Genomic DNA, 11325 nt, shown 5'->3' on the forward strand with positions numbered 1-11325 from the left:
TCTTGCCCCGAGCCCTTTCTAAAAACAAGGCAGGTTATAAATAACATATAAAGCTGTCTTTCTCCTCTGAATTCTTTCCCCCCAGAAAGTGGTGCCTCTTTAATTACATTTGGGAAACATGAAGGTAAGAACAAGGTGAGATAAGAAACATGGTTTTCAACACAGGTCATCAAACTGAGACCTCCAGAAAATGGACCATGCCATTTTTTGTTTTTTTTAGGTTTTCTTTGAATAAAGCCTTAGGAGCGTAAACTGATGAAATCTTTCTACTGTACCCACAAAGGTGCATTGCTCATTATTGTGGCTAGATCATTCTACTAATCTGTTACAAAGTCTAAATGAACTCATCATGTTAAAAGTTAAAATAAGCAAAGAAGGTCTTTGTGGTTCTTCTAGCAGCTTTTAAGCTTTAAAAGTCTGATTCTAATCCTAGGCCTGGTACGTTTCACAGAGGATAAATTCTATGCTCACATTCTTCACTAGAAGCTGAGACAAGGCTGCTCATTCCAAATGCAGCCCTGGTTCAAGCAGGATTAATCTGCAACTCTAGGTGCACTTAGGGAAGAAAAAAAAATCTACATTAACCCAGGAAATAAACTAATATTTACCTCTGGGATAGGGCTAACTTGCTTTGTAGTCACTTGATCTTCTGCTAACATGTTAAGTCATCATTATCTGTCTCATTATTATAGATGGGAGTTCAGGAAATACTAGGTCAGTTGTAGAAAGGCACACAGTGAGAAATCAAAAGCATTGTGAGTCAGAAAGGAGAAGTTGTTAGGGGTATTTTAGAAGCACAGCAAGTCACAGGTGGTCTTCACCTTCGATACAGTAACTGGGTAGACTCCAGTGAAAGTGGATACAGTAAAGGTGGATATAGTAAAAAGTACAGATCCGCTCTGCTCTACTGCACTCTAGTCTGCTTCCAGTATGCCTGGCTGCTTTATTATTTGCTAGAGGCTGGAAAGCAGCTCAGCTCCAGCACATGATCATGCAGTTTTTGCAGATACACCCATCCAAGACTTAGAAGGCAAAACACAACATCATATTCTTTGGCTGCTTCTGTGTTCCACTGGCAGACACAGCCATGGAGGCATTTGGTCTTTCTGTGGTGGCTATCACTGAAATCCCAGTACTCCATTCCTAGCTTCTGAGTGTTGAGAGGCAAATCAGAGGGCCTGTACAATGTGGTACAATGGAGACGATGGAGGCCAGGAATGCACAGTTCCTGGGAGAGGAGAACTCACTTCCTCAACTTCCTGCTTACAATGGGCCAGGCCCATGAATGATTCTAGGGGGTGTTCTTGGTAGCTGAACTTAGAGCCTGCTCCTTCAACCCTACCAAAAGTTTTGGAAGTTACCCAGTGATACACAGTAAATCCCTTACTGCATTTTCTGGCTAGCATGGATTCTGTCATCTGCAACTGAATCCTGACCAAGACAATGGTTGTTCTACTTTCCTGTGAAAAGGAGATGTTACTGAGCTAATCACCATCAATCTCATGGCTGGGCATGGAAGAGGAACAAGCAGAAAAATAGGATTTGTTTCACTTTGCACTTTACAAAGTTATGACTGACTCATTCATGTACGATATGGGAACTGTTTCTTCAAACCATGGCTCAACTAGGAAAGAAAATGAAATAAAGGAGGGGTTCTCCAGGTCCTGGGGCTGGTTTATTATCAAGTGAGATAATGCGTGTGCACATCATTAAACAGTTAAATGTTCATCTAAGAAAAAGTACTGCTACTTTCCTGGAAAGAGCACTTAGTGAAAAATGAAACGAACTGTATTCTGTATCTGTTAAATTTCAGATTTAATTCTGTGAGGCAAATAAAGGACCAAAGGCCTACAAATGAATAAATGCCTCTTAATTTCAGCTCAAATTTGACAACCTGAGGCTTTTTCCTACTATGATTCAATATCTTCCTAAGCATAGTTTTCTTTTCATGTCCTACATCCATCCTATTACTGGTCATTTGCTTAAATAAAAATAGAAATGTGCTATTTACCACTATATTCTAAGTGCTAGACACAGATTCTGGCATATTATAAATATTCAATGCATTTTTGATAACTGAATAATAGTATTTTAGACTGGGTAAGATTTTTCAAGAACTCAAGAATCAAAATTAAGACTGAAACAGGAGAACAGCTGAGAGGTTTCCTCCTTCCTAGGAACTAGAGTAGTATGGATCCCTTTTCCCAAAATTAGCCTATGTATTTTATAAAAATGTAATATAATTTGTTAAAGGGCAGGGGACAGAGTAGTGAATGACTCAAAAAATTCTAAAGGTCAGGCCGGGGATTTAGCTCAGTGGCACCATGCTTGCCTCACAAGCACAAGGTCTTGAGTTCAATCCCGGGTACCAGACAGAAAAAAATTCTAAAGGTCAACTTGAAGAATAAACATGTGAAAACAGGGAAGAAATTTAAAATTCATAGCTGCAGTAGATTACCGTATGTACTTTACAATGTACTCTAAAACTACAGATAATAAAACACAGGAACAAAGAGCAATGTAGGCTAGAAAGTGTAGAGTTAAATCCAAGTAGATACAAGAACTAAGTAAATGGAAGGAAAAAAAGGAGGAGGAGGAGGAAGAGGAGGGAGAAGCTGGAGGATTAGGAAAAGAAATCCAGATCAGTAAATGAAGAATGGATTTCGCAACAGAAAGTGCTGGAACAATTAAGTCACTATTTAAAAACAAAGTTAAGGCCAACTTTATACCATCTGGTAAAATAAGTTTAAATATTAAAGTTGAATATTATCCTTTAGCCACTATAATAGAATACCTGAGATGAGACAATTTATAAAGAATAGACATTTATTTTTTTACCATTCTGGAGGCTGGGAACTAAGGTCAAGGGGCCTGGATCTGACAGGGGCCTTCTTGCAGAGTTGTTCCATGGTGGGAGATGGAAGGGTGAGAGCATACAGGCTCTTGAGTAAAAGAAGGCAAAGGTCTGAATACTCCCTTTTATTGGGAATCCAATCCCAGGATGACAGCAATAACCCATTCATGACAGCAGAGCCCTCCTGGCCTGCTCACCTCTTTTTTTTTTTGATACCTGGGATCGAACTCAGGACCTTGCGCTTGCAAGGCAGGTGGTGGCACCATTAAGTTAAATCCCCGGGCCCTACTCACCTCTTAATGGTTCCACCTCTCAACACTGTTATACTGAAGATTAAGATTCCAACACATGAACTTTGGAGAACACATTCAAGCTACAGCAAATATTTTTAAATGCCACAAGAAAAAATATATAAACAATACTGTATACTTAGTTGTATTTAGCACTGTTAGTGAGATAATGCTTTCACAGTATGACACCAAATGTGGAGGGAAAAATAACTGAGAAATTTGAAGCTAAACTTTGAATTTTATAAATAAAATTACCATCAATAAAATTAAGGAATGATAAGGTGGAAAAGCATTTCAACACAGAAAGGTCAATATTCTTTATATGCATTAAAACTATCTTTATGTGAGTAATAAAACAGAAGAACTTCTCTGTAGCTGACAAGACCTATGTGTGGACTTCTTTATCTTCCCCAAATCCCACTGAAATGACCACAAAATAAAAAATAAAAACAAATAAAATCTACCTAGTGGTGCTGAAAAATAGAAAGAGTAACAGCAGTCAGAGCAGTGAGGGACTTCCGGAAGGCACTTGACAGCAAAATAATGGCAAGCAAGGGAGCTTTCAGTCTTTTTTTTTTTTTTAAGTCCATAGCCGGAGGTGTTGGCTAAATAGAAATAGATAAGGTGGGAACTATTGTCTTTTGAATGCAATTATATAGTGATATATCTGGATTAATTTTCTGGGTAGTTAAAAAATAATTTTAAATACATTGGTAAAAATTTTAGTAACTCCAAACAAAATACAAATAGGATTTGTAACTCTCAATCACTACAGGAAGAATAAGGAAAACTCAGAATTCAAAAAAAGCTATTACAATAAATATAAATATGTTAAATTTCTAAACTTAAGACATGTTTTCACACTGGGTAGAGGAGTAAAACCTAGCTATGTAACAAACACAGAAGATGAACTAATAACAAGATGACAAGAAAAGGTGAAAATACAAGAAAAGTGTCTCATTTCAGAGATAATAAAATATTTTAAAACTAGATAAGACGTGTACAACACTGTAAGTTGACTACATGCCACTCGACTGATCATTTTAAACCAATTAAATTTTATGTTATGAAAATCTCACTTCAATTAAAAAACTAAAGGCTAAATAACTAGAAAATGCTACCTAAAAAGCTGGTATGGCAATATTGAGGTCAGACAAAATAAAAAAGGAAAGGAAACTAAAAGGCTAGTCTTACATCTGAGCAGACACAAAATATTCCCAGACACGTTTTTTTTGTTTGTTTTTTGAGACAAGGTCTCACTACGTAGTTCAGGCTGGCATTGAACTCACTACGTACCCCAGGCTGGCCTCAAACTCGTGGTGATCCTCCTGCTGCAGCCTTCTGAATGCTGGGATTACAGGCATGCACCACCACTCCCAGCCTCCCAGATATGGTATTTAAAAATCAAATCCAAGTGTGGAAAACAATTTTTGATCGAATAGTCTATTAAATCATACACTGTTTAATGATGGGGATACATTCTGAGACAGGTATCATTAGGCAGTTTCATTGTTGTGCAAACGTAAGTGTACTAACACAAACTAAGGTGGCTAAAATAGCACTAGGCAATGTAACCACACCATTGTACATTCAGTCTGTCATTGATACAAATGCTATGTGGTGTATGAATAGACACTGACTTTCCTAAGAGTCTGAGAATGATTCAACATGAAATTTCCTAATATAATTAACTCCACTAGCAAACCAAAGGAAACAAATATCCATAAAGTCACCTCAATGAAAGCCCCCCAATCCTAACTCCTATCTTTATTTCCATTCATACACCCCAAGTTGTTCCTGATATGGATACACAGTTAAACTTCCCTTAACTCAATACAGAATATTTATCCGACCCTACAGTCAAAATTACAGTATCATTAAAACTCTGGAAACATCCAATTAAAGTTATGAACCAATCAGGATACCCTTAGTGCCCTAATTCTTCACAATTATCTTGGAAGTCATAACTTTACAATAATGAAAATAAGAAAAGTATATAAAGGAAATGAAAAACTCCTGTATTTATACAGTCTTTTGTTTACTTATAAAATATAAAGTAATAAAAATTATGTCAAAGAAGATAACTATGCACAAGATCAAAATCAAAATTAACAGCTTTCATATAAATCATGAGTAATCAAAAATTGATGAATCCAATTCATTTTTTATAAACTCTGCTTACCAAAAACAAATGAAAATACTTAAATCAAGTAAGGCAATGGCAAGCAGGGGAAGTGAGCAGTTATCAGAGCTCGAGAAAACAGCATGGAGAGCGCTGGCAGACAGCACGCTTTCACAGGAGGGGCACGGCACGCCCAACCTGCTGAGATCAAGCAAGGAGGAATCCCGAGGAGCAGATACCCAGAACCCATTCCCTTCTCACTCCACAGTGTCTGTTAAGCCAGAGGCACATCGGAGGCTAAGGGAGCCCGAGAGTCTCGCAGCTCAGCACCCCACGTAGAGAGAGGGACAAGTGTAAGATATCAGAGCATATGGTTATAGCAGGAAACAAAATGAGTAGTTTAGAGAGGACTAGATATTTTCCTCAAAATTACAGATAAATAATATAACCACTTAAGAAATTCTGGATAAATTCACTCCAAAAGGTAAAGAATGCTGCACTCAAGAGTTCCTGAACAATGAGCCACAGCTATTGGCAACTGGTGAACCAATTCTTTGTTGTTAGAGGCTGTGTCAAGCATTTTGGGACATTTAGCATTCCTAACCCCCTAGGCACTAAACACCAGTAGAAACCCCAGGCATCACAATGACCAAAACTCTTAAAAACTCTACCTACTTCCCTACCAAGTCTGTAAGGGACCACTGTCGGGGCAAGAATTTATGTTTCAACTTCTGTTTTCTTACCTGCATTTTTCTACAAAGAGTAGGTACAGCTTTTGTGAAATGGAAACTATGTCCACTATTTTTATAGAAACTCAACAAGATAGTAATGTAGATTCTAGCTCTCAGTAAACCTTATCTGTCCTTCCCCAACTAAGTTTGCTCATGACAGTAAGTTAAAAAAAAAAGTGACCTGACATTGTCAGATGCTATAATTCATTTTATAGTCATCTGTAACAGGAAGGACATAATTAATGTGGTTTCTTACAAATCACTTTTATTCTTCAAGTACTTGTAATAGTACTTATGAGATCACAGTATCCTACGATTCACAGGTCAAGTACTGGATTGCTTCTAGCTTGCTAATAAAACTTTAAAAGGAAGGAAGCCACCATGGTTTGGCTTCAACACAGCGTTGCATTGGCATGGCTGTGTGTGTCTTAGTAGATAAAATTATTGCCACCCACCCTGTGATGAGGCCAGGGCAAGCAATTTTGGTCTGGAGAAATGTGTTTTGTTCTCTATTATCTCACTTCCTTTGGTTCAAATAGAAGACAGGTTCTCAGTGATTCTTTGTCTCAGTATTTTTACAGGGCTGAGAGCAGTATTTTTCTACAGGTATAGCTTGGTCTCAGGAAAGGGACAATGATAATTTGAAACACACACATACCCCTCCATTTGCAGATAAAGAATCAGTGGTTCCATATTTCACTCAAGAAACCATGTATATAAGCTGCATCCTGATCCAGATGTTAAAACATGAACCAAAAAAGTTTCTTAGAATCAAAACACAGTACAGTATATCTTTTAAGGTGATCCTTAGCATTTTGAATTTTGAGTTCCTCTTATTTTAAAAAAAGTACGTTTATTTAGTTTAATAGGTAAACACTACTGAGGACAATTTAGACCAGTGAACTTTGAGGGAAGATAACTTCAGAATATGCCACAAAAACCTTACATTTGACTTAACAATTCTATTTTAATGAACTTTTCCTCAAAAGGATTATATGTGGAAAGATGGACAAAGAAGAAAAATTGCTACAGCATTGATTATATTAAAAGACAGACGTTTATCTAAAGACTGAGGAAATCAAAGAATAAGGTAATTCCTCATGAAAGAAAATTGTAATAATGAGAGTGGAGACCCCAAACATGTTCAGGATGTAACAAATGCAAACAACAAGGCATAAATCAGTAAGGAAACACATGCATAGGGATAAAGTATTAAAGTATTTTTTAGAAAGAACTGAAAAAATGGAAAGAATAAAACCAAATTTTAAAAAAAATCTCTAAAAAAAAATCTCTGGGGGCTATATCTCAGTGGTAGAGTATGTGTACTTGCATACATGAAAACCTGGGTTCCATTCCCAGCCTGGGGTTGGGGGTGAGCGTCAACTCCTTAAACTTACAAGAGTTTTCCTTATTTGAGAGACTGCACTAGGTGCTCCACATAAGGGTGCAAAACACATTCTCATGAAGGCCCATCACTGATAGTTCAGATCTCAGGAGAAAGAAGATTCTATAGGCTTCTAATGGGGGAAGATGGAAAAAAGAATTTTAAATCAGGGCTGGGGATTTAGCTCAGTGGTTCCGCCACCTGCCTTGCAATTGCAAGTTCAATCCCCAGTACCAAAAAAAAAAAACAATTTTAAATCAGAATAGCTAGAGGACAACAGAAGTAAACTGAAAAAAAAAATTCCAATCTAACCATTTTTTGCCTAGCCAAACAATTATTGTAACAGTAAGATCAAGACATTTTGAAAGATGCAAATCTCAAACTCCACGCTCATCCTTCCTTAGGAAAGTATGAAAGGCTGGGTCCCTCTCCTCCTGACTGAAGGGGGACCAAGGCAAGCCAGAGGAGGACAGTGGACAAGGGAAGCAGGCACTCTGGCCCTGGAGGGAAGGACAGAACCTTCAGGGTGATGGCAGCCACACCCAGCAGGGAGCTGTTAGAGGCTCCAGGGAGGAGGACATGAGGAGGGTGCGTGCTCAGCTTCCTGGGAAGGGATTCAGGCAACTTGGGTTAAATGAGTGACTAAGTATCTGGGGAACTAAATAGAAAAAGAATTACTAACACCAGGAAAAACAAGAAATTGTGCAGGAGAGGAAAAGTGCTTGTAGGTTACTCAGTGGATCAGCTGTTCATGGGTCAACACTGGCTGTTAGTCTAACTCAAATCACCTAATGACAATGACAGCAGCCAGGAAGGGTTTATGTAGCACTGGAGGGGGTCCAAGAAAATGAAAGCTTCGCCTTTCAGAATGGGAAGAGGAGTGGACAATGTCTATGATCAGGGAAAAAACTCTGAGAAATACCATTACAAACAATGCTACTCAACTCTGAGAAATTTGAATGAGAGTACTTCTAGGTATGAAGCTAGTATTTGAAACTTATATTTGACTCTTTAAAATTTATGCATAATTAGCTCTGTCAAAAATAAAAACTCAGCAGGGGTGAGAGGATAGTCCACACCTGTGATCCCAGCTCTGAGAGGGCTGAGGCAGGAGGATGGAAAATTAGAGTACTGACTTGAGCAACTTAGCAAGACCTAGTCTCAAAATAAAAAGGGTTGGGGATGCATCTCAGGGGTAGGACACACCTAGGTCTGATCCCCAGTACCAAAAACACATAAGTAAATAAAGCAATAATAAGGGTGATTTTACTTACATGTTTTTCTCATTTTCAAAAAGCTTACTGAAATCTGAAGGTATATATATATAAACATATATGTCAACACATCTACAGTGGTTATTCCATTTTTTGGAGCACCTATTGTCTGTTCTGTGTATTTTTCTCTTTTTGTGGAACTGAGGATCGATCCCAGGACCTTTGCACTGACCTACATCCCCAGCCATTCGTCCTTTCATTTATTTATTTATGAGACAGGGTCTCACTGTATCTCTAAGTTGTCCAGGCTAGACTTGATCTTTTGATCCTCCTGCTGCAGCATCCCAGAGTACTGGGATTAACAGTGGTTATTTTTAGTGATGGGATTGTAAGCCATTTACTCTCTTCCTTCACTTTTATATTTTTATGAAGAAATGTGGAATGAAGAGCATACTGATCATAAATCAGAAAACATAGATGTTTTCTTTCACACCCAGTCCAAACCCACTCCAGAGAGGACAGAAGCCCCATCTTTACCATCTTAGCTTCTGTTTGCTCTGCTGAAGCAGGAGAATCAGCCAATTCCTTCATTTACATAGCAAACATTTGTTGATGTCTTTAAAGCCAGGCCCTACAAGGCAATTCCAGTGCTTTCAACTTCTTACTGGGTCTCTGGATGTCCTCAGTACCAGCTAAGGGAATCAGCTGGGAGACAAAAGTCAACATTTTTTTCAAACTTTCTGTGTACCGGAATCACCTGAGGATTGATCGAAGAGGTCTGAGCTGGGATCTAAGCTTCTGGAGGAGGAAGGAATCTCTAATGTGCACAGATTTTGCTGAAGGCTACACAAATGGACTGTCCAAATCTTCAGTCACTTCTGCTCTATGATCACTCTAATTCTCTAAGTCTCACATAGCCTAGATTTCAATTCCACAAATGTTGAAAAGGTGATCTCTGAAATATATTGGAAGGGGTTCTGGTCAGACAGCTGGAAGGGATGCTCCTTAGCAATTAGGAGCAAAAACCAGGAAGAAGGTGGACCCCAGCTCCAGGTCCACAATTGTGCTTTCCCTTCATTTTCTTCACATGTAAAATGGGCTTAGTTTGAGCCGCTTTCACAGGGAAGGTTGTCCTATAGATTACCTGAGAGTAGCAAGGCAACTAAAGGACTTGACAACCCTAGCACAGGGTGAAGCCTCAATAAACAGTGACCACTACCGGCTGTGAACAGGGCTCCACTTCTTTCTCAGCCATGAAGGACTGGCTGGGACTTGGGAGATCACTTGAGTTCTCAGGCTCCAGCCTTTCCTTGGAGAGCAGAGTGCACTCACCCTCCCCCTTCCAAGAGTGATCTCAGCCTGCACCAAGATGTGCACAGCACCAGCCCGGAGGCCCAAGGGCTCTCAAAGAGGTTGAGTCCTTCAGATTTTATTCAGTGAGTTATTCCCGGTCCACCTTAATTTTATTACCAAGGAGATAATTTGGAAAAGGAAAAAGCCCTCTCCTTCCTGATCTTTGGTTCCAGGGAAAGGGCCATCTACCTGAAGATCGGGTGAGGGAGGCACCAGGTGTCCCTGACACTCAACACAAATGCTGTGCCCACCAAGCATCCTGCTCCCAGGAGGCCACCAAACTGGCGTTCTCCCCGAGCGGACTTCCCGAGGGTCCCTACCCTCTGTCCCAAAGAAAGCCTAAGTTGAAAGGAGTGGTTCTGAGTTACGTACTTTACGGAGAAGTTAAGGCTGCACAAAAAGGATTCCCCAAAGCCCGCCCGAGGATCTCAGCAGGTTCCGTCGGGTGGTTGCTGGCCACTCGGGGTGCCCTCCCTCCCCCGACCCCGGCCCGCCGGGCACTCACGATCTCCGCCACGATGAGGAGCCCCGGCAGCGTGCGGAGGAACTCACGGTCGTAGGCTAAGCTGCTGCTGGTGGTGGAGAAGTTCTCGGCGAAGGAGCTGGTGGTGGTGTTGACGGTGTGAGAGCGAGCGCGCTGCGGCTCCTCCATCGTGGCAACCCGCCCGAGCTGGCCGGGCAGCGGGGACCCCAGCGAGCCCGGGCTGGACGCGCGGCCCTGCGCCCAGGGGACGCGGGCGAGCGGGAGGCGGGCGTGGGGCGCGCTCGGGGTTGGCGCGTCGGCTCGCGGGCGCCGGGCTGCGCAGGGCCCGGGGAGGCGGAGGAGGAGAGCGAGGGAGGGAGCAAGAGAGGCCACTCGGAGGCTGCAGCTGGCGGGGAGGCGGAGAGGCGGGGAGGCTGGAGGCGGGAGGCGGGGAGGCCGGGAGGCGGGGCCTCTCCACCTGTTGCGGGGCGGACTGAGCGGCCGGGGGACGCCGAGCTGAAGGCGCGAGAGTCCCAGCGCCCCGCACCGGCTCGGGGCTCCGCCTCCGTCGGGCTCCGTGGGGACCCGCTTTCTCCCACCTGGCCGGGGCCGGGGCTCCGCTCCCCAGGACCCAGCCCTCGCGCGGAACCGGGGCCGGGCCGGCCGGACCTCAGACCTCAGACCTCAGATAGAAGCGAGGCCGCTAGGACAGCCCGGCGCGCGCTTCTTTTCCTCCAGCGGCGGCGGCCGCCGAAGCCCGGTGTTATTTCCTGTCCCTCCTGTAGGGAACAATTTGAGGAACCAACTTAATCGCTGGGCTCCGAGGCGAGGCGCTTCCAGGCGCTTGCTCTCCGACGCTCTGGCGGGGACTCTTAGAGCCCGGGTGACGTCGCCAGGGCCAGAGGTGGAAAGGA

General features: G+C 42.1%; 1 protein-coding gene across 3 annotated transcripts in view; it reads right to left on the minus strand.

The window, feature by feature from the left end:
* Cmtm8 (CKLF like MARVEL transmembrane domain containing 8) overlaps nt 1-10808 on the minus strand; it is a 95194-nt gene extending 84386 nt beyond the window's left edge. For 2 of the 3 annotated variants that reach the window (XR_015439525.1, XM_004857826.3), the window contains exon 1: nt 10454-10808. Coding sequence is in view for 2 of the 3 variants with exons in the window: in XM_004857826.3 (XP_004857883.1) it covers nt 10454-10600 (147 nt within the window). In the remaining variant the exon portion in view is untranslated. Of the gene's footprint in view, nt 1-9132; nt 9301-10453 lie in introns of all 3 variants that reach the window. The other variant, XM_004857827.3, reaches the window with a different exon arrangement.
* Nucleotides 10809-11325: the final 517 nt, after the last annotated feature.

Source organism: Heterocephalus glaber, unplaced genomic scaffold (genome assembly GCF_053883595.1).
Source record: "Heterocephalus glaber isolate CG9 unplaced genomic scaffold, H.glaber_assembly_v1.0 deba00001472, whole genome shotgun sequence".
Taxonomy (NCBI): domain Eukaryota; kingdom Metazoa; phylum Chordata; class Mammalia; order Rodentia; family Bathyergidae; genus Heterocephalus; species Heterocephalus glaber.